This window comes from Zonotrichia albicollis, chromosome 9 (genome assembly GCF_047830755.1).
Source record: "Zonotrichia albicollis isolate bZonAlb1 chromosome 9, bZonAlb1.hap1, whole genome shotgun sequence".
Lineage (NCBI taxonomy): Eukaryota > Metazoa > Chordata > Aves > Passeriformes > Passerellidae > Zonotrichia > Zonotrichia albicollis.
Genome location: NC_133827.1, coordinates 20752890 through 20776122, shown reverse-complemented (window position 1 = coordinate 20776122; position 23233 = coordinate 20752890). Strand labels below are relative to the sequence as shown.

The 23233-nt window shown below is 47.3% G+C and overlaps 1 protein-coding gene across 2 annotated transcripts; it reads right to left on the bottom strand.

The window, feature by feature from the left end:
- Nucleotides 1-5995: 5995 nt before the first annotated feature.
- Nucleotides 5996-23182, bottom strand: PPP1R7 (protein phosphatase 1 regulatory subunit 7). Of its 2 annotated transcripts, XM_074546874.1 has the most exons (11): nucleotides 23026-23176; nucleotides 22327-22404; nucleotides 22037-22159; nucleotides 18013-18068; nucleotides 16975-17040; nucleotides 16308-16438; nucleotides 14899-15061; nucleotides 11807-11923; nucleotides 10458-10562; nucleotides 9525-9611; nucleotides 5996-6379 (listed from the first exon to the last, which is right to left on the bottom strand). In XM_074546874.1, the coding sequence occupies exons 2-11, from the start codon at nucleotides 22367-22369 to the stop codon at nucleotides 6203-6205; spliced, it is 1068 nt and encodes a 355-aa protein (XP_074402975.1). In that variant the 5' UTR covers nucleotides 22370-22404; nucleotides 23026-23176; the 3' UTR covers nucleotides 5996-6202. The 2 variants fall into 2 exon arrangements, with proteins under 2 accessions (XP_074402975.1, XP_074402976.1); XM_074546875.1 differs by lacking the exon at nucleotides 22327-22404 and having other exon boundaries at nucleotides 23026-23182.
- Nucleotides 23183-23233: the final 51 nt, after the last annotated feature.

Sequence of the window (23233 nt, the reverse complement as noted above, 5' to 3'; positions counted from 1 at the left end):
CCTCCTTCATGCCCTGTGCTGCTTGCATGGCTTTCTGCCTCTCCTTTCCCTCAGCCTGACAAACCAGACATGACACTGGGCTGGGACAGCAGACATCTGTTCTCTTCCTTCAGTTGTTGCCAAGCAAGGCCCAGAGCATGGCAGCTGCACACTGCCCATGCTGGAGCTGCACCTCCTGCACAGGCAGACCCACCCTGAGCACCACTGCTCCCCTCATCACACTGCATCCTGCAACACCCAGATGAGTTCTCCTCATTCCCTTACTCCACCTGCAGCCCACTCACTCCCCACTGCCCAGGTGATGGAGAGCCAGGTGCCAGTGCCCCATGCCTGCTCATCCACAGGCTGCTGGTGGTCACAGATGCACTAGTGGGCATCCAGGAGATCTCCATCCTGCTGCTGAGCAGGGTGAAGAGGGCTGCCAGGGGGACAGGCTGCCACAAAGATGGTGATGAAGCCAAACTGCAGGACTAGGAGGAAGAGGAGCAGGGAGGGACAGAGATGACAGCATCAACTGCAGCATCTCACAGCCCCATCCTGTGGGGAGTGGGGCAGCCTCTCCAGCCCCTGCAGGCTGCTCAGGGTGAAGCTCCTTCCTCTGGGGCACTCCTGCAGTTCCAGCTTTCTCTCTCCCAGCACCCCTCAGCACTCCCCAGCCCAAGGCCAGTCCCCATCCCTCTCCAGGAATTCACCAAGCAGCCCTTTGAACCCCAGCCCTGGTGGCCCACAGCCCTGTGTGCCTGCTCCACCAGGGCTGACTCCCTCCTCATCCTCCTTGGTTGAGAGGAGCTTCTTCTTTTGCCACCAACACTTCAGCTCTCTGGAGGAACCAAAGAGGGGACACCATATCCCCTGCTACTGAACATGGCCTTGGCATCCTGTGTGAGCTCAGGGATGTGTGACAGCCCTGACAAGCCAGGGCACACTCACAGGATGGCCACCTCTTGCACCTTGGTGCTGATCTGCTTCCCCACCATGATGGGCAGCAGCTCCTGCCAGCTCTGTGAGGCTCCACTTGGGCTGCCCTGAGGGGACAGTGGGACATCCCCTTGGGCTGCCCTGAGGGGACAGTGGGGCTCCATCTTGGGCTGTCCTGAGGGGACAGTGGGGCTCCCACCTGGGCTGCCCTGAGGGGACAGTGGGGCTCCATCTTGGACTGTCCTGTGGGGACAATGGGGCTCCCACCTGGGCTGCCCTGAGGGGACAGTGGGGCTCCATCTTGGGCTGTCCTGAGGGGACAGTGGGGCTCCATCTTGGGTTGTCCTGAGGGGACAGCAGGGCCCTCAGCCTGCTGAGAGCTAAACCAAATGTTTGCTGTGGCACCCCGTGCATGGGAAGGCATTCCCACAGCCCACACAGCTGGGAAGGCGGTGCAGGGGCTGGTCGCTTGTAGCAGCGTGTGGCTGCAATGAGATCGTATCCAGGGAGGCCACAACCCTTCAGCGACAGCAGAGGAAATAGACGAGACAAGTCTCGTCGTTGTTTAGCACCGGAGTCCATTTTATTTCCCCCTCACGCCGTGCCGGGGCCCGGGACAGGAAGCGGAGGCCCGGGAGGCCGAGCAGAGCCCCAGAGAGCAGAGCCCCGAGCAGAGAGAAAAGAGAGCAAAACAGACCCGGGGGCGGGCTTTTATCAGGTGTCCCATGGGAGGAGTCTTAAACTCAGATTAAAGCTCCTCAGAACACGAATGCTCCACCTGGCACTCACCCCCTCACTGTGGATCCCCTGAAGGCTCAGGGAGTTTGTGGGACAGCCGACAAACCTGCAGGAGCCATGGCAGGGTTGTGAGCGGACAGCCCAGGCTCTGAGCCCGGGAGTGCACGCAGAGCAGCCCTAGGGAAAGAAGAGCTCATCTGGTTCACACAGAGCTTCTTCCAGTTTGCCAAGAGGGGACAAAATGATAATGGGTCCCAGACTGAGACCAGTTAGCCCCCAGCCAGCTGGCACTGCCCCGGTCCCAGGCATCCTGTGGCCATGTGGGTGTTCCCACTCTCTGCTGGGACAATCCCACTGCCACAGGGCTCCTTCCTCACATGGCACCAGCACTCCCCTGTCCTTTAGCCCTGCCCAAAGAACCACAAACCTGCTATTGAAGAGCCAGGGAGAGAAGGGATGGGGCTCTGCAGGAGAAGCTCAGAAGCCAAATGAAGTCCCGCAGCTGTCCATGGGACAAGAGTGCTGACTGAGGGTCTCTGGTCTCCTGGAAAGCAAGGAGACTGCAAACCTTATCAGAGCCCCACAGAAATGCAGCTGCTCATGCAGAGTGGCACACCCAGGAGCTCTGGGGCACTGTCCCCTTCCCCTGCGAGCTTGGGCACCTCAGCCCCTCGCCTGCAGAGGCACCCAGAGCTGGGGCTGCTGCACAGGAGCAGGGCAGGGTGTAGGGTGCATTCAGCACCACATTCTCCAGATGAGTCATGGGCTGTGGGGACAAGGTGGCTCCAGCAGAGATAAAAGATAAGGTTGCTGGCACCTGTACCTGTGCATGTGGGCAGCACTGGGGCGGCTGTGCTGGTGTGGATCAGCCTGGCAGAGCTGACCCAGGAGATGAGCACAAACACATCACACAGATAAACACATCACACCCCTGCTCCACTCCTGGAGGAGGCCCCCATGGCAGGCCATATCCTCCCCTGGATCCAACAATCCACTAACCAAGGCTGCATTTACCACAAGGGGATGGAAATCTGAAGTCACATCACTGGGTACCTTTCCTATGTGTATCCCAGCAGAGTGAAGCTTGTCCAGAAGTTTCTTCCTCCAGGTCCTGTGGATGGCAGCAGATCTCTCCTGTTCTCACAATGTCCTGCTGCCAGCTCAGCTCCTGGGGAATGGTTTCCCACACCAGGACCAAGCCTGAGGCAAGGAAAGGGACCTCATGATGGAACCCCATGTTTGTCCTGCATGTCTCCCTCCTCCAGGACTGGGCATTGTCTTGTGAGTGAAAGAAGGAGCTGAGGGAAGGGTGTGTCTGCTCTGGAGAGGGCTCCAGCCACTTGACCTGGGTGTTCCTAGCAAGGGAAGCAAGAAGCTGGGAGAGCTGATTAACAGGACTGAGGACTGCAGCTGTCCCGTGAAAGGGAACGACTGGAACACCTGAGTAGGGTGAGTAGGATGAGTGGGATGAATAGGATAAGCAGGATGAATAGGATGAATAGTATGAGTGGGGTGAGTAGGGTGGTGCCTGCCAGGGCTTGGGGATCCAGTGCCCTCTGAACATGATGTATGGACCAGCTGCCAGCTCCAGCCATCGAGCACTGGGGCTTTTCCTGTGCTCCTCAGCCTAGCAGACCCTCTCCTGCTCCAGCCTCCTCTCCAGGATGGAAAGGAGTCAAACTCCAAGCCAAGCCTTTTTGCTCACTCATCCTGGTGCAGCTGTTGCTGAAGACATTGGCCATGCTCCTCTTGTCCAGGAGTGAATATTCCCTGCAATTCCAGGTGTGTTATCATCTTTTTGTGTTGCTTTGTGTGGTCACCATGTGCCCAGCTGGCTGTCCCAGTGTGGTGGCAGGGCCACCTTGCCAGGAGGGCCTTGGCCTTTTTGAGGATCCCAGCTGAGGACACTCTTAGTGGTGCAATATTTAGAAGCTTGGGCTCTTCATGGCGTGTTTCCCTCTCTCCATGGCCCAAGAATATTATCCCTAAGGAAAAACATCCATGTCCTGAAAAGCCCTGCTGGCAGACAGCCACAAAACCCCTCAACCCCACAGGAGCCCAGCAGGCACCTCTGAGCCCCATGTTGGAGCTGGGGAGGGACAGTGCTGGGGACAGGCCACCAGGCCAGGCACTGCTGGAAAGCTGCACGGAGGCACCAGGGTCTGTTCCATCCTGCCTGTGAAAACGCCAATCACTTGTTTCTAAAATTTTAAAGTTTAATAGTAATAAAATGGCTATAAAAATAGCAATATAATTTGAGTGATAAAAATGTTGGACAATTTGAATTAGGACAATATGAGACAATAGGAAAAAAGAGTATGGACAGTCCGGGTACCTCTTTCAGGGCAACATAAGCCCGAAAAGGACCCATGTTAACAGAGGATTAACCCTTAAAAACAATAACCTGTTGCATATTCATACACCTCATACATGATGTATAAATTGCATTCAAACACAGGATTCTGTCTGGTCAGTGTCAACTTCTTCCTCTGAATCCTGAGGGCATCATCCTGCCTGAGCGAGGAGGGAAGAAGTTCAATTTTCCTGATAATGGAGCAATAAATTCTCTTTCTCTGAAAGATTCAGGTGTCCTGTGGCTGCTATCTCGCTGTGAATCCTTTCTTTAGGAAAAAAAGTATCCTACATAGCATAGTTTCTATTTTAACATTTTGTTATAACCTAAAACTATATTTAACAAGCTGCTTAAGAGAATTAATACAGCATAACATTCTAACACAACACATATAATATTCATTTTAATATTTGTGAAAAGCCAATCAGAAAATACACATTTTTCACACTGTCCCTCTCCTGCAGCTCCCAACACGAGCCCCAAACTGCAGCTTTTACCCCCACAGCTGCTGCCCAGCCCTTGTGCTGCTTGTTCCTCCCTCAGAGCTGGGTCTGAGGCACAGGCACAGGGCAGGGGGGTCCTCCCACCCTAATTCTGCTTCTCCTCCTGTGGGGACACAGTGGGACGTGACACCCTGCTGCCCCTGTTGATGGTGGCTTCCCTCCTGAGGAATGTCAGGCTCCAGGTGCAGGAGGGCAGAACCTGGGACAGGAGGAGGAGGAGGAGGGTGGAGGGGTGTGCAGGCACATTCCCCATTTGGAAACGCCTTCCTCCAAGCCGCCGGGAGGAGGCCCTGCCTTTGTTTGAGCTGGAGGTGGGGACCTGGGTGGCCCTGAGCAAAGAGGGCTCAGGGAGAGGCAGCGAGAGGGAGCATCTCCACCTCACACCCTGCAGGGGCTGGGGCCTGGCCAAGGCACCAGGATTTGCGGGCACCAGGGAAGATTTAGGTGCTGTGTTCACCTCACACCTACAAGGACACGGTTTGTGTTGGTTTGTACAACTTTGGACACAATCCCAGCTGGGTGCTGCCAGCCCAGGAGCAGTGTGGGGTACAGCACCCATAGAACAGAGTAACTGAGACACTGCTGCTTTCACAGTCCCCAGGGAGGGCTGGTGGCACTCTGAGGGACTCACAGCAACTCATGTCACCACATTCCCAGTTCAGTGACCTGGTGGGTGCAGGCTCCCAGCCAAGCCCAGTCACCACAGCAGAGCTGCCAGTGAGCAAATGCAACACAGCCCACAAAGGGGAACTAAAATCTCTTACACGGCCACACTGTCCTGCCTAATATGCCCAGTCTCCAGCTGAAGGAAGGATTCATCCACTCTTCCAAAGATACCAATTCATGTCAGATCAGAATGAAACTACCACCAAGAGCACATTTTCAAGCACTCCTCTTGGTTTTCCTTGCTCCCCTGGATGATGACATGGCTGTTGGACAAACAGCAGCAGATGGCAAGTGCCTCCCAGGGTTTTTCAACTGCTGCAGAGATGCAGTTCAAGGGCCCAGATCAAACACAGGTACAGAGGGACAGCAACACCACACTGCCATCTTCAGTAGGAGCAGGATGTGATTCAGGTTTTCTGATGGCAAACACTGTCTGCAACAAGGTGCTACCAAACCCTTACCTGGATTAATATATTAACCCCAGATTGTCCCCAGTCCTCTCATGAGCTTGTAGCTCTGTTTAAAAACATCATTACAGAAAGGCTACTCCCCCTGCAGCCCCATGTTGTACCACCAAGTATACCTGGTAACTAACCTGGGTCAGATCTTTTTTCACCTTTTTGCAGGCCACTGTTGAGCCTTGATCTGAGGTGGTGTTTGTGAGGACATTCCTGACCTGAACACGTGTCACAGAGTCACCAGGGGTCAGCAAGTGCCTCCCATGGCTTCACCCTGCTGCAAACACCTTCTGGTAAAGGTGTTTGGAGCAGGCAAACCACCTCCCCCACGAAATAAAAACCACAGGCACACTGAAGGCTCTTGTGTTAAGATTTAATAATAATAATAACAACATTTCAAAAACAATGAGTGCATTGTACACGAGACCTGGTTTCAGTGCTTTCTGTTGACTTTTTGCCCTGTGTGTGTCAGTGTACTGAAGACCTGGGGATGGTGAGTGGATAAAAAACCCTGCTGGGACATTTTCTGGAGGAGGGCAGGGGAGGCAGGGAGGGCAGCAGGAGGCTCAGAACCGCACGAAGGTGGCGTCGATCTGCCGCACGGTCGGGAGGGCCAGCATGATTTTGCGCCGGTACTGGGGGTCCTTCTGCAGGGGGTTCCTCTCCAGGTACACAGTCTCCAAATTCTTGGCTCCTTTCAGCTCATCCAGGTCGCTCCAGCTCTCCACCAGGTTGTCATTCATCTGCAGAGCACACACACAGAGCCATGGTCACCCCCACAGGGAGCCCCAAGAAAAGGAGAGCAGTGGTGGTGCTGAGTCACTGCTACCGGGGCAGCACCGCTCACAAACACCTTCCCTACCAGATCCTTCTTGTTCTGAAACCTCTGAGACAGGCTCAGCACAAACACCTTCCCTACCAGATCCTTCTTGTCCTGAAACCTCTGAGACAGGCTCAGCACAAACACCTTCCCTACCAGATCCTTCATGCCCTGGAACCTCCGAGATGAGCTCTCCTGTCCACATGTCAGGCTCAGCACAAACACCTCCCCTACCAGATCCTTCTTGCCCTGGAACCTCTGAGACAGGCTCAGCACAAACACTTTCCCTACAAGATCCTTCTTGTCCTGGAAGCCTTGAGATAAGCTCTCCTGTCTCACAGGCCAGGCACAGCACAAACACCTTCCCTACCAGATCCTTCTTGTCCTGGAACCTCTGAGACAGGCTCAGCACAAACACCTTCCCTACCAGATCCTTCTTGCCCTGGAACCCCTGAGATGAGCTCTCCTGTCCCACATGCCAGGCTCAGCACTAAACCCAACTCCCCCATGCTGTCCTGGCTGCTGGGCAGATGTGCCACCCTTCAGACAGCAGATCCAGCCCAAGCACTGTGTTAAGAGAGACCCTGCAAGGCACCAGGTCAGTCTCCACACCCTCTCCCACTCCACTCTGCATTTATGGGCTGGAAATCTTTATATCATAATTTATTTCTACTGTGACATCCACCTTTACTTTAATGACTTCTCAGGACACATTAAAAAATGTCCCAAACTGACAAGAAAAGCAACATTTTCCTCTCTCCCTACATAAATTTCCCTGCAAAAACTGATTCTGCACTCCACAGGAAATGCCAAGCTTTCTGATTTGGGTTCTTCTCCTGCCTCATTGTTGGCCCAGCAATTGTACACAAAGGAATGAGTGCTTCAGCTGCCCAACAAGGAAGCAAAGCTACAAGGTGGCCCCAAGCTGTCCAACCCTGAGACAACAGCACCCTTTGCTTTTGGATAGAGTCACTGCAGCAATGCCACCTTCACATAAAATGTAAAACACCTCACTGGATTGTCTCATTTTGCTACAGCTCATCACAATGTTACTTCAGCCAAGCCTCTCAACTTTCAGACATCTCAGTCCCTCCATTGGGGATGTGCTACTGGGAAACTGCTGGAACACTACCACAGTGGACAGGATTTTGAATTCTCTTTAACAGTGGACAGGATTTTGAATTCTCTTTACTTAAGGTGTTAAAGGACATTTTTATGTGGCTTCAACTGTGCAGTCAGTGAAAAAAATATAAACTGGGAGATACAACACTGGTTTCCATTGAAAATTCTGCCCTGCTCCTTTTCAAACAAATCAGTTTTTTAAACACAGTGTTGGAAGGCTGGAACAAAGCCAGGAGGGCATTTTCTGTGCTCAGCTAACAGATCTTTTAGCCAGTCCTCTGCTCTGACAAAGGACTCTGAACACACTGGTGTTTTTGCAAAGGAATCCAGCCCAGTTCAGTACAAGTCATTTCAGTACAAGTGCAACCAGTGCAGACACCTCCTATCAGCACAGCAACAGCACAGAGGCAAACAGGAGGAAATTGCACAGCATCAGGGCAGGCCCCACACCAGGCACACTGCACTGCCTCAGCTCTATTGCCCAAAAGATTAATGGGCAGTTAAATGGGCTTCTCAAAAACAGAAATGCTCCCTACAGACAGGCACGGCCAGGTAACACTGCTGGCTCCTCCTCAGCCACACTGCAAGATGAGGAACACCATCTAAGGAGCCTGGGCTGCAGACTCCAGCTGGGCTTCATTTGAAGCTGCTTTCAGCTCCTTTTCTCTCAGCATCTGCCCAAGAGTTTAAATCACTCCAAATGACAGACATTATACAATACAACTCTTATTCCCAGCCTTGAATGCAAAGACTCTACAAGAGCTAAAGCACCTGCCAGCTCATCAACATCTGCTGCTGCTTCTCCATTTTCTCACATCAGCACGTTTGTGCACAGCCTCCAAACATGGCACAGGGCTGATGCTTCAGGACAGGGCACCTCTGAATTTCCTGACCTAGGAAAGCCAAGGAGCTCAGCAATTCAGGGTGCCAGAAAGAAACAGAAGCAATCCTAAGCTGTTATGTGGCATTCACATTCTCTGAATATGATTCCTTTACCCAGGGTTTTTCTCCTGGGAAGCTGAAAGGCAGCAAGAAACCTCAGAGAAAAGGAAAACAATTCTTATCTCATTTGCTTCTCCTGTGTTTTCCTTGTCTGGAATGTGTTAGGAGATTGTTTACCCACAGGTGATTGTTTCATTGGATTCTGCTGTGAGTTGTTTTCACTCTTTGGCCAATCAGGGCCAAGCTGTGTCAGGACTCTGAAGAGAGTCACGAGTTTTCATTATTATCTTTTTAGCATTCTGTATTCTTTAGTATTATATTTAATATTTATATATATAAAAATAAATATATATACTATAATATACTATACTATTATATAACTATAATATACTATACTATTATATACTATACTATTATATATTGATACTATATTATTAGCATTATATTTAGCATTCTTTAGTATAGTATATATAGTATTCTTTAATATAATGTAGTATAATAAAATAATAAATTAACGTTCTAAAAACATAAAATCAAATACATCATTCTTCCCTTCCATGGGGCTCACTGTGCATTTACAACACATAGGAATGGAATCAGAAATTGGTTTAGTTTTCTTCATAATTATAACACCATAAATATACCAACCCTGCTCTGAACAAGCTCTGTGCTCCCCTGGTACTCTGCCATGCTCACCTACAGAAAGAAGAGCTGCAGAAACAGGACATGTGGGGCTGTTTCACAACCAACCTGGGCATGAAGGCAGGGCCCATTTCCCAGGCACAGACAGGCTCCTCACCACTCAGCAAGAAATTTTCAAGCTCTTCCCTTTCCCTAGGGAAAACCACCACACACTCTATCCATGCAGGCTGTCAGACCTTAAAGCTGATCACCAGAAGCAGAAGAGCTCCCTCCAAGGCACACAAGTCCATGTGCTGCCCATCTGAAGGGTTCCCCTCACTGTGGCTCAGACATTTTGGGGATCAGCTCTGGCCTGTGCTTACCCAGAACTCCTGCAGCTCTGTTAGGTGACTGATATTCTCAATCTTCTTAATTCTGTTGGCAGCAATGTCCAGCATTGTGAGTTTGTTCTAGACAAAGCAAACACAAAAATATTAGATCTGATTTCCTTTCATCTTCTCTGTGCCACTTTTTCCAGGCACCGGGGTTGGAAGCTATCAGGAGCAGACTCATTATTGCCAGCTGCTCACATTCAGCTCAGCTCTTGCTGCCCATATGGAACAAGGAAGATTGTTTTCCATTAAGCTGGGCTACTGACCCCCCCAAATGTGACAAAAATGAAGGCAGTTACTGGTGGATGGCAACTGCCAGCCAAAGGCTCCTAAAAAGTGAGCTTTCCTCAAAGTACATTAAGAGGAGGATTAAAAATAGGATCCAAAGTGTCCCCTTGAGCAGCAGAGCTGAATAAACTCTTAACAGCAGGAAACTCAACAATTTTAGAAAAGCTTTTGCTGGATGAGAGTGAAAATGATACTTCCACAAAATCCATCCCATCCAAAAGACAGACATGTACAGTGACAATGACAGGAAGGCAAGCTGCATGCCATGGCTGGCCGCTCTCACACCCAGATCCAGTCCTGTCCTGTTGCAAAGCACTCATGGTTATCTACCAGCTGTGTCTGAAAGGCTGCAGCAGCTGTGTCCAGCTTCCCATGGCTGAGGATCAGCCAGGCTACTGCTTCAACCACATCTCCCTCCCCACATCAGGAAAATAATTCTACTCCAGAATATCTGGGGGATCTTTACCCACAGGAGATACTTTAACATACAACAAACACTTGGATATTTGTGGTCTCTCAAGAGACTCAGGAACCCACACCTAACTGGGGAAACTGAGGCACAAAATCTCCCAGAAAAGCCACTAACACAAGCAGCTCAGGGCAGCACTTGTGCTGCAGGGTCAGGCAGAGGCTCACATTGTTCTCCAGTCCCTCGATGACCTCGATGCCGTTGTGGCTCAGGTACAGCTCCCGCAGGTTCACCAGGCTCTGCAGCCCCTCAATCTTGGTCAGACGGTTATTCTGCAAGTGCAGCAGCTCTTTAGTAGCCTCCAAACCAACCCAAACCCATGGCACTCACTGGGGGGAAACCATTCCCCCAAAGTATGGCTGGGGGAAGGGGAAATAGTCTGCTTGGGCCCATGCAGATTTTGGGAGCTCAGCTGTTTGGTCTCTGCACCCCGTATGCAGGAGAAAGTCCTATGGGAGTCTCCAGCAAGAATCAAACTCTGACCTCCCCATCAGAAGTTGCAGCCTGAAAGTTTTTGGCTTGGTGTCTTAACAAACAGCAGGCCTGTGCATGAATTTTGTAGGTCTTAGTGTTCATTTTGTAGGTCTTTACAAAAGGGAAGGCCAGAGAGGAAGTTACACCACCTTAACCACACTGCACTCTTGTCCTGTCTGCACTCCTGCAGGACTAATTCTAAATAAAGCTAATTCTAAATAAAGCTAATTCTTGATGTCCTACAGAATAATGGCACCCAGAGCAGGTGGTCAGTGTGTCTTGCCAGCAGCTTTAAGAAGAGATACCACAATGCACAAGCATTGTCACATGGATAAGAAGGAGATGCAGTGAAAGAAATTAGCTGAGTGTATTTTATTCCACCTTTTAAAAAAGGAAGAAGCTGTTTGAAAGCTCACTGAGGACAGACTGCATTCAGCACAGGCTCATTCACATTTCTGGCCTCCTCAGTACGAAGGCAGTGACACTGAGCCACTGTCACTGGCATCACACTTTCAGTGCTATTGTAACACATCAGGAAACAGAGTTTCAGGAAGGAAGAAGGGAATAACACTCATTTCCTGTTCTTTCTTCCATCGAAATGCAGCTGCTTTATCATTTTATCAGTGTCTGTCACTCTCAAGTAGCATGAAAGGATGAAAAAAGGCAACAAAAAGAATATCTCACTTCTTTCCAGCACAGGAGTTTGACTCTAACCCTGCAGACCTGCTAAGGGGGTGCTGACAAGAGGCTGGAGAGGGATTTTTCACAAGGATATGAAGTGAAGGGGGAAGGAAGGTTTAAATTAGATGTTAGGAAGAAATTCTTGTCTATGAGAGAGGTGAGGCCCTGGCACAGAGAAGCTGTGGCTGCCCCTGGATCCCTGGGACACAGCCTGGGATGGTGGAAGGTGCCCTGCCCATTTCAGGGGGTGGAGAAAGATGGTTTTTAAGGTTCCTTCCAGCCCAAACCACCCTGAGATTCTGTGACTCAGAAGAGCTGATCCCATCCCACAGGGTGGTTCAAGGCTTTCAGAACACAGTACCTGTATACTGAGCACAGTCAGGTTTGTCAGGGCATCCAGGTTCTGGAGCTTGGTGATTTTATTCTTCCCAAGGAACAGACTGTCAAGATCAGCCAAGGTGTCAATGTTTTCAATTACCTGTGAAACAACCAGAGGAGAGACAGTGTTACTGCAAAGCTCCACCTGGGAGATGTGGTTGTCAATTTGTAGCCACATTATAACCATGTGGTGTAGCCTGGGGAGAAGATACTCATTTGTGAATTAAAAAATAAAAAAAAAGCTGTTACTAGTGAATGGAAAGAGAATCTGGGAGGAAAGAACACAATTAGTAAATTTAGTGCTGCACATCGGTGACTGTATAACACAGGTGAGTTGTTCAGCTTCTCTGCCATGAGCAAAGTTAGCTGTCTCACAGGGGGGTGTGTGTGTTATTGGATTTCACTGCACAGCCTTGCTTCTGCCAGAACACATCCACAGCAGCCTGAGTGATGCACACCTTTTAAATACACATTTTAATGGGAGAATACAGACACTGCTCCAGTTCAGCTCCAGCTCAGCCTTCAGGAAGAGAAAATCAGGATTTCTGTGAAGCATCAAGGATGTTGCAAAGGAAAGGAGAAAGCACAAACAGAAGAGTGAAAACAGGAAAAAAAGGGAAAAGGGTAAGATTACAAAAGGCTCCTGCAAACAGAAGGAGACACTTTTATTTCACAGGGAAAAGCCTCTGAATTAAAAAAATCAAGATGCAGTTAAAAGCAACAAGGACTTCATCTCACAGTAAAAACAACAATACGGACACAGACACACCCAGAGCTATGCTCAGGCAGGCTGTGACATCTCAGCTTTTCCACGTGCTTCCTGCCTGCCAAAAATCTCAAATCAGCAGTGCTGGGGAGCCACTGAGTCCCAGCAGCACCTGGCTCACTCTGGGGGCTCACCTGGGCAGGTAACAGCACAAGGAAGGAGAAGATGGACACTCAGGAAAGGACCTCTATCCCACAGCTGCCACAAGACTGAACAATACAGAGTTAATCAGCTCAAATTTGCATTCACCCCCCTTCTAGATGATGGACTTAGCCCTGTTGTGACCTTGCAAGAAAAATTATAGATTTGTTGCTCATTGGCAGCTTCTCAGCCCTGAGGAGGAAATACTGATGACTCAGTACAGGGAGTGGAATGGAATATATGGACATGAGGGGACAAAAACCTAAAAACAAGTAGAGTGCTTACACGACAGTTGCCTCAGTCCAACTTTAAAGAAAAAAAGCATTAAATATTCAGCTTAAGCATAAAGTTTTGCTCTTCAAACAGAGCAAGAAGTGCTAAGTCATGAGGGATTCCAAGCTAAGGGCACTCTGGGAGGTTTGAGTAGGCAAGAACAGCTTTAACACACAGAGAAAAAGTCAATCAGGCACCTCAGAGCCAAGAACTCTGCCTGAAGAGTCCACAGCCTTGTACCCTAAAGAGTTAAGGGTATGTCCAGCTGTAAACACACACCCTACACCAAGAGAAAAGCAGCCCAGGAGTTCTGGGTACCCCCAGGCAGCAGCAGATTTCTCTGTGCCAAGCCAAGTCACAGGTTACTCACTCCAATAAAGCAATTAGAAGCACAGAACACTGCTGTTTGAAGAAGTCAAAATAGAATTAACAGACAAACAGAAAAAAAACCCACTAAAAATAATTTAAGAAGCTTGTGTTACCCATACAGCAACAATTTAGGGGGTTTTTTTGTTTGTTTGTCCCTAATATGCTCAAGCTCAAGACTGAGAAAGCACATAAAATAAATCTAATCTTATTGTTAAACAGATATTCCTTGGCTTGACAACATAATTGACAATGTACTGCCTAAGTATCAATTCAGAAATCTAACTGGATTTAATTTTTTTCCAGATGAAAATGATGCTTAGATACAGAATTTTTAACCCACCTTCTGTAATGTAAGGATCAGTGTGCTGAGCCTGCTCTGCTTCTGAAAAAAGCCAAGTGCTTCTCTCCATAACTCCTGTTCCTCATCCTATGCAAACTCTAAGGTTCCTAATCCCCCATCTGACCTGGCTGATGTTCTCACACCCCAGATTTACCCCCCTAAATAATTTAATTTCCAAAGCAGAAATTCCTGGAGAACAATTCAGTCCAGTTTGGCTTCAGGAGGAAACCAAAATTTTTCCTCTTCAAAAAAGCAGCACACATTTCAGCCTTAGAAGGCTGCTTTTAATAGCTGAAGTTTCCTTCTTTTCTACAAACAAAAGTGTTCTTCCACAAGTCCTGAAACAAAGAGGACAATTTTTCTATTTTTCTTTTCTATTTTTTCAAAGAGGACAATTTTTCTTTTCCTAATCTTTTACCATAACAAGTAATTTCTCAGAGACTATAAATGGGCAGCACCAACTTACACCACATTGACTGAAATGCACTCATCTTCATGAGTATTTTCTAAAGAGCATGTAATTTAAAAAGCTTTTAAAAAAGAGCTTATTTTGCATGTTGCAAGTCTTTTGTGTCATCTCTCTGACCAGTTCTCTTATGAACTGAGCAAACACAGTGCATCACACCTTAGGGACAGGAGAGACTGCTCAAAACTGCTCCCCTGTAAGTGGCACAGATTTTTAATTGAAAAAGTCACAATCTGCACAATAAAACCCCAAAGCAATCAGCAGTGCAGTACCAAGTTTTAAAGGCATTCCAGAGCAAAGCATCAAGAAAATCTTTTTCCTAAACAAGACTGACTGCCATAGCAGGCTGTAAATTGCACCTGCAAATCAAACTCATTTTGCTCTCAATAGGTTTCATGGACTCAGCACCAGCCTGTAGAAAGGTAAGAGAAAACAACTGCTGGTTTTGATGGGCTTGGCTCTCTAGCAGGGAGAACCATCACCTGCAAAAGGAAACACACAGGGGATACAGGAGTTCATTAAAGACACAATTCACAAATGGTGATTTAGCAGCCAGGCATTAATCCATAATGAAAGGCTCCAGCATGCACAGCAATCAGCACAGGGAGTGCCTGGAACAATAAAAACCAACAAAACTGCAAATCAAAGTCAGTGCAGGAAATGCCAACATCACAGCACAGAGCTGAGAACTCTGCAGCCAACACCTCTGAGCAAACCTACCCGAATTCGATTGGACCCCAACTCCAACATCTGCAGCATCTGCAGGCTGCTCAAATTCTCAATTTTGGTGATTTTGTTGTTGACAAGGAAGAGCTTTTTGAGCTGGGTGAGCCGATCCAGTCCTTCAATGTGTCGCAGAACATTAAAGGAGATGTCCAGGACCCTGGGGCAAAACAAACCAAAGGTCTCATCAGCCCATCAGGCAGGGATGATTCTGAAAGAAACACTTGTAAATTAGTGGGGTGTGGTGTTTGTGAGGTGAGAAATGAGGAATCTGACTCCGTGTTCTCAGAAGGCTGATTTATTATCATGATATGATACTATATTAAAAATGCTATACTAAAACTGTACTAAAGAAAGAAAAGGATACAGACAGAAGGCTTAACAAGAATCATCATGAAAAACTTGTGACTGACTCCTCAGAGTCCAACACAGCTGATGGCAATTGGTCATTAAGTAAAAACAATTCACACATTTGGATAAATAATCTCCAGACCACATTCCAAAGCAGCAAACACAGGAGAAGCAATCAGATAATTATAGTTTTCATTTCTCTCTGAGGCTTCTCAGCTTCCCAGGAGGAAATCCTGGACAAAGAGGATTTTTCAGAAAATATCATGGTGACAGTGGGGAATCAACCTGACTGCAGAGATCAAGCCTTGAAGCTAAAGTCATGAATGTAATTTCTTTTTATCAGAAAACACAACAATAAAACTTTTAAAATGTTAGGAAAAAAAAATCACCTGCCACATGCAGAAGACAGCCATTACTTTGTCCAGCCATGGAGCTGCCACAGTGGAAAATGCCAATCTGCATTTTCCTTGGGAAAGGTGCCTGCCTGCAAGATCTGCCTCTGACAGGACCATGTCAAGGGCTCCCCTGGGCAGGAAAAGGTTGTGATGGTGAGAATTGGGCCAGTTCTGCCCCAGGGAGAACAGTTTTGTCATGTACCTCCAGAATGATCCAGGCAAGTGCCAGAAACTCAAAAACTTGGAAGGGTGCTTACTCCTTCCCTAACACTCTTAAAAAAAACCCCAAAAACTTTACCTGAAATCTCTTGATGAATTAATTATTCATTTTTGCAGGAATAAACACCTGTTACACAGAGCTCTCACTGCAAGAGCAAAGGGGGAGAGTTCCCACACCTTGTGGAAGCTACAACCACCAGTCATTCTCACTGTCTCACACAGCACAGGGGTCATTTCCAGCTGCCTGCCCCTGGGCAGGTTCAGGATAATGAAATTTGTGTACTGCACAGGTTGAATATCAATAGAGAACAGACATTATCCTTCACTGAGCACCAGAACAAATCCTGAGAGAGGCTAAAACACTGGGCTAAGTACAGCATGAATAACACAGTGAGCAGCAAACCACCCCCAACCCAACCCTGGTGATTGCCCTGCACTCACTCAAGGTCCACCAGAGCCTCCAAGTTCTCAATCTTCTTGATTTGATTGTCATAGAGATCCAGCTCCCTCAGGGTCTGCAGCTGCTCCAGGTTCTCAATGCGCTTAATCAAGTTCTGCCGCAGACACAGAGTCTGATTGTGGAGAAAAGTTGAAAAGGCAACAAAAAAATGGCCATGAAGGATTGCATGTAATGCCTCACAGACTAAAAGGTGTGGGTGAGGGTTCCCCCATTAAGTTTTACTGGGAATTTGCTGGGTTTAGTTTGATTTTTTAATACAATCTTTTCCTGGTATACTCCAGTTCTACAGAAGGAAATCTTTCAGCCGCAATGGTCAGATAGAGTAACAACAGCAAAGAGAGGATACAAAATCTCTATCCTTGGAAATACTCAAAAGCCTAACTGGAGAAGGCCTTGAGCAACATGTTCTGACTGGGCCTGCTTTGAGGGCTTCACCATCCACATTATTCTATGTTCAGTCTGCTCTGCTAGTCCAGGATGTGCCCTGATGCACTGCCTCTCACCAACTTCCAAAACACACTTTCTTCTTCAGCTAAAAATGAAGCAAACCCACTAAATCTCAGCCAAAAAGAGATTGTCTATCTGTCCTCTTATAGGTGAGAAAATCCCCAGTTCCAAGAGGCATTCTCTGCTCCCCAGGAGTGTTACCTTCACTTTCTTGAGCACCTCAAATCCTTCAATCTTCCCAATCCGGAAATGATTCAAGTCAACATCCTGAAAGAGAAATTGAGGGATTTAGCAGTTGTTCCAAAACAAATCTGGTCTTTCAAGATCAATCTGGTACTTTGTTTTAAGGAAATCATAGGCTTACAAAATGTGTAGCTCATTAAAACTTCCCCTCCAAGAGCATTTCTAAAATGAGTTTGGAACACGATTTTACCACCACAACTGAGACACATGGCCTGAACTTGTCAACTGCAAATGCAAAATGTCAACTGCAAATGCAAAATGTCAACTGCATATAATGCAACAGCCCTTTCCTGAGTCTGAGCATCACCAAAATTAGAAATCTTCAGAAATTTATCGAGATGGAAAAATTCTTGCATAAATAAAGCTTTGCATAAAGTTCTCTTACTTACTTCGCTAGGGCTTAACCAGAACACAAGTTGGCATTTCCAGTTCCAGGCCTCAGATGAGCAGGAGTCAGTGCCAGTTTGAATAACCAGTGGTTTTGTGAATGTTAATTCTGCACTGGCAATCAGCTGAGGCACTTCCCATCTGTGCTGCTCAGCCCCAGATGCTCCAGATTTGAAAGTCAAAGAGAGAGAGAGCTCTTCCCCACCCTGAAAAGCAGCTCAAACCCTCTGCTGCTAATGGGCTCAGGAGGTTGCTGATGCCAAGGCACTGGGCTGGGTAAGTGCCTGTTCCAAAGCACAGGGCTCACAGCAGCTATCAGCTCACTGAACACACTCCCTGAAGCTCACAGCCCAGCAGTGCCTCTTGCAGCACACACACACTTTCAGTGCATCTACACTTCATTTGAAATTCTGAAGTACTAACAAAATGTTTCAGCTAGTGATGAAAAATAGAACACCTCTACTTCTACTCTAAAGGCTGTGAATCAGCTCTGGGGAGGATCACAGCAGCCAGCACCTGCAGAAGAATTAGATCTTTGAATCAGGTTTCAATACTTGCCTTTGCCTACCTTTGCTTCCTGCCGAATAAAGGACAAAAATCTGCCTTTACCTCAGCCTCTGGGTCCAGGCTAATGGTCTCCATGTCCACTGGGGTCTCTGCATCTCCTGCACGAGAGGCAAACACATTACCAGCTCCTGAAGCACCCAGCCAAAGGCAGGACAACAGCCCCATGCAGAGAGCAAATGCTCCTCAGGAGGACAAACACACGAGAGGCACAGCTCAGATATTCTGCTTCATTAAAGCCACGAGAGTTACAGGAAAACCTTTCTTTACAGCAGGATTTCTTGCTCAGATGTAAAACACACACAGATCAGCCCAACCTGCTGGAAACTGCAGGCTCAAGGATGGGCAGGATGCCTTTCCTTCACACCTACCCTGTCCTAAGTGTCTGTGCTCTGACAACACAATAAAACCTTGCCAAGAAGGGATTGTAACTGCCTGGGGAGATGGGCAGGAATGACCAAACATCCCAACAATCCCACCCTTCAGTTTGTTGTTTTTTTATATTAGCACTGCCACTTTATGTCACTGTGGTGAACACTTCTGCCTGGATCTCCCTTCCATTGTTTGGCTGAACTCCCTACTATGCCAGACAACACTGTTTATGCCACTGCATGAATTTCCTTGGGAAATGCTTTTACAGCTCTGGAAAACACCCCAGCATTTGCTGTGCTTCTACCACAGCACACGAGGGAGGGAAATTTACTGGAGAATTCATGCTGAATAATTCATGCCCATTCCCATTTGCTGGAGGTGGCTTGCTGGTTGCATCAATTGCTGAAGAAAAAACAAAGTCTGATTCAGCTTTGCAAAACTGACATACAACACAATTTGCAAGATTTTTCTAATTCATGTGCAAAGCTTCTCTGAGTGCTACCAAAAACTCAAACAACTTCAATTACAGTGACATCCCCAAGGCTTTGCACTAACTCCTGCATGTATGCAAGCTCATTCCCTTAACCCAGCAGCAGTGACTATTTTCCCAGCTCAGAATGGTTAAATCCCTGTAAATGTCAAGTGCTCTTATTTAATGAGTGTTCTTCCTGCTAAAGCTTGGCTTTGTAAGCAGCAGTGCAGGCACAAGCAGTACCAGCATCACCATTTTTAATGCCACCATCCAGCTCCAAGGGTTTGCTGGTGCACAGATCATCACTGACCTTCCTGTATTTGAGCTGTTGCTCTTGCCTGGACATTGAAACAGGAAAGAGACTCACTGAGCTGATTCACAGAAGTTAAGACTGAAAAAGCAATCCTCTTTTTTTTTTTTTTTTTTTTTTTTTTTTTTTTTTTTTTTAATAGCACAAAATAGCAGGAAACAAATTATATTTTGGGAATGAAAAATGAGCTGGTAGTCTTGGGGATGTGGAACAGTAAGATAGAAATGGCACCAAAAATTGACAGATACACAAGTGCCTGTCAGCAATGAGCAGTGAGCAATGCCTGCTTTTTCTTATTTTAGTTCCATATCAGGAGCTCTGCCCTTCAGAAGGGGAGGGGGATACCCCACCCTGCTGCTATCAAGGCTGGACCTCTTTGATCTGTTTCCTGGGTGCAAAGACTCTCAGAGAGAAGTGCTCCAAGCCTTGCTGAATTTACAGCCCACAGGAGCAGTGCCCAGCTTTGGAACAACAGTTATTTGAGATATCACATGAAAAATCCAAATTATGCCCCTGGTATTGAGTGATACTGGCAGTAACTTAGTGTTCATGGTGAAGGAACTTTGAGTTTCAAGTCCTTTGAGACTTTAAAGCTGTCCAACAGTAAAGCCAACCACATATATGGCAAGGAAAAAAATCTTCAGGAAAAACCCCATTCAAGAAAAAAAAATTGACTTTGTTTGGCTAGGAAGCTTGAATATATTAATTTATAAACCCTAGATTTAGGTAATGTGTTCAATACTCTGTTCTGAGGCTCCTCTCAATTTTGACACATGTCATGACAGCCAGTGTGGAAAACAGCACTCAAATCCAAAGCTGCAAATCCAAATCACACAGGACCCAGGCTAAAATAAAATAAATCTAAAACTGAACACACAGGCAGTGCTGTTGTGTACTGAAGTCAATTGCCATGAAGTCTCTGCACGGTGTATAAAACATTCAGCAGCCTGAGGGAGATGTGTCTGATACCAGCTGTAAATCAGTATTGGTAGGAAAGTGTTAAAACACATTTTCTCTCAAGAGCAGAAAAATAAAACAAAAAAAAAGGAAAAAGAAAGAAGAGAAAAATGGTTCTAGCAAATTTACAGCCATTTTATTTATGAAGTGACTGGATATAAAAAACCTCTAAACTGACCCTCCTACTTTACAGGCAGGGCTGCAATTTCCCTTGCAAATTGCTTTACTCCACATTTCTCAATGGAAAAAATTCCCATCACTCTGGCAGTGAAGTTTCCTAAGTGAATTTCTGTGTAACCCATGCCTGCAAGCCACATGCCTTTGCAGAGGTGGAAAAAAAAAAATCCACCATTGAGAAAACCCAAATTCCACAGTGGGAACAGTCATTACTGAGTTATGTAAGTTCACAGTACCACAAGCATTTCAATCAACAAAAAGCCTAACTACACCCTTAAAGTGCATATGCATGAAGAATATTATAAATAGCTCAGTTATATGATTTCTAACCAGAGGCTCTGTTCCTCAGAGAATTAGCTAAATGATGAATTTGAAATTTCAGCTGTTCAAGCTACTTAAGATCTTCTGTGAAAAAAATGTGGAAAACTCATCATTTTCCTTTCAGCTGAGAAATTCAAAGCTGGCTGTGGAAAGGATCTTGAATGTTCAAAAATTATTCCTCTGTTTGGTTCCTGCCCTAGTTTTCTGAATGCTTCTTGCAGTTTGGAAAATGTAACAATACAGTCATTATATTAAACAGCACACAAATGTAACTCAGCAAACAAATCTGAATGTGCTTTTCTTCACTAGAGTGAGAGCACATCACTTCTGTGATTCCTTTCATACAATTCCCAGGGGAACAAAGTGCAAAATACAACCTCCAACACACACAGCTAAATGGTGGCAGCTGAGCAAACACTCAGGATTCCAGGCATGCAAAGGAAAGCTCTGTCTGATCTGCATGCTTCCATCAACTGCACGGTTTGCAGAGCCATGAAAATGGAAGAGCATTTCTTTAGTAAGATTTAGGGGATTTAAATTATCAGCAACAAATTAGATCTAAAATAGAGTGCAATTAATCATGAGATTTAAAATTCTAGAAACAATTTATCAGTTTGAAAGATACTTTGGCAAATCCCAATGTGCAAGGTTAAGACGAGCTGGGATCTCACTGTAAGAACTAAAATTTCTTTCATAATTTCCCTTTCAGTATCCCAATAATAATAATAACAAAAATATGGACATCTCTGGCAAAAGGATGATGTTACACTTCACCAAAAGCTCAGCTCAGATCACCACACAGGGCGTGCAGAAATGGATCTGCTCTGACAAATTCCATGCAAGCCACTGAAAACCCTCCCATCAAACGTCCACAGGCTTTAGAGTCTGTCAGTATTTCTACCCCATGCTCTAGTGCAAACAGTGGGATCAGTAGGAAAAGTTTACAGCCAAGAGGATTCAAAGATATCATTTTGAGATGTCTTAGAACTTTTAAATTAAAACAACAGAAGGGACAAGTTCCTTCAATCCATCTAGAAATGGTCTTTGTTGCCTTCCAAAGGAATCTGGCAATTCTTTAGGCAAAAAGAACAACATAAAATAAGGTAGAATTATGAAAAGCTCTTCATCATAACCTCTAATGAAAATCTTTCCACATAAGGTTTCTAAACTTCCATAAAAGAAAAGAATAACGATGCTTTGCATTTTGATATCAAAGAGAAACACGGATGGGTAAATAAGCAAAGGAAAAAATAAAAAAAAAAAATCAAAGCTCTAATACTAGCAGTTCCATAAAAAGCAGGCAACTTTATTCTAGCAACAGATTTATTGAGCTTTCAGGAGGCTGGCTCTGGGGCAGGCTCCCAGGGCCACGGGGCCAGGAGGAGCCCAGGGGGTGCTGCAGGCTGTGCACACGCGGCCGGCCGGGGCTCCAGGAGGCAGCGCTGAGGCTGACACGGTACCTGCCGAGTTCTCGCCGTTCTGCTCATCCCGCAGGCTCTGCTGGCTCAGCTCTGTCACCAAGCGAACCGCCTGCTTCCTCCCCTCCTCGTCCCCCGACTCCTCGGACTCGATCCTCTTATCCACTGCACAAGACACAGAAATTCCCCATCAGGCTTTTCCCGGCTGCGGGGCACAGGGCAGGAGCAGCAGGCAGAGAAAATAACCAGGATTCACATAAACGACTAGGCAGTTAGTAGAAATCCTAAGTTAACTAAATGAAAGGTTTAGTCTTAAATAAAAGGCCTCTTACCCCTTGTTTCTACTTTGATTTTGGATGCACTTTTTCCTCCCATCACATCTTCCTAAAACCAACAATCTGGGAAGAAGACTGGAGGAAAAAGGAAATTTCTTAGATCAATGAAGTGCAATTCCAAAGATTACGGAGATGGAATTAGAACGATTACACTTTAAAAGCTTTTAGACTTAAAAAAAAAAAATAAAAAATCAGTATCATGTACAATAGTACCAATGACACGAAGAAGTGAAGGCATGGATAAAAAAATCCTCGCAGATAAGAGCAACCTCCCCAGAACAACCTGTCAGATCCCTTCACGCTCACCGAGCCACAGCTCCGGTGGCCACCCTGAGCCTGGACCGAGCTTCTCGCTGGTCCCCTCAGCCTTTCCTCGTCTCACCGGGGCACTAAGGAAAACCAGCGCCATCCACAAGCTAGCTTTCTCGTTATCTTTACTTTTTACGTCACGGCCATCTCCACAACCCCACTGGTTCTCCCTGCGGGCACGGAGCCGGCGGGGATCCCGCCCTCCGGTGACACCCCGGCCCCGGCAGGGCCCGGCCGCTGGACACTCGGGGGCTGCACGACCCCGGAGGGCCCGCAAACCCCCCCAGCACGCAGCTGGCAGCAGCACAGCCCGGAGGCAGCGCTGGAGCAGCCGGCCGCGCCTCCCCGACCCCCGCAGCCCGGGCAGCAGCCCCGGCGGGCTCTCACCCTCCATCATCTCCTGCGGCCCCGCTCCGCTCTCCGCCGCCATATCGCTCCTCCTCCCACCGCCCCTTCCGGAAACCGCCTCCGCCGCCGCCGCGGCCAATCAGAGCCCGACGCCGCGCCACAGCCAATCGCGCGCAGCTGCCGCGCCCAGGAGGAGGGGCAGAGCCCCGCCCATACCCCAGCGCCCCCATGGCCTCTCGGGAGTTGT

What these genes read in the sequence shown, in the direction of transcription:
- PPP1R7 (XM_074546875.1), bottom strand. Translation starts at nt 23,068, where the DNA reads ATGGCGGCGGAGAGCGGAGCGGGGCCGCAGGAGATGATGGAGG. An exon ending in GCCTGGACCCAGAGGCTGAG is followed by an intron (nt 17,041 to 18,012) that starts GTAAAGGCAGAT and finishes TTTCTCTTTCAG; the next exon opens with GATGTTGACTTGAATCATTT. An exon ending in TCGAGGGACTGGAGAACAAT is followed by an intron (nt 9,612 to 10,457) that starts GTGAGCCTCTGC and finishes TGCTTTGTCTAG; the next exon opens with AACAAACTCACAATGCTGGA.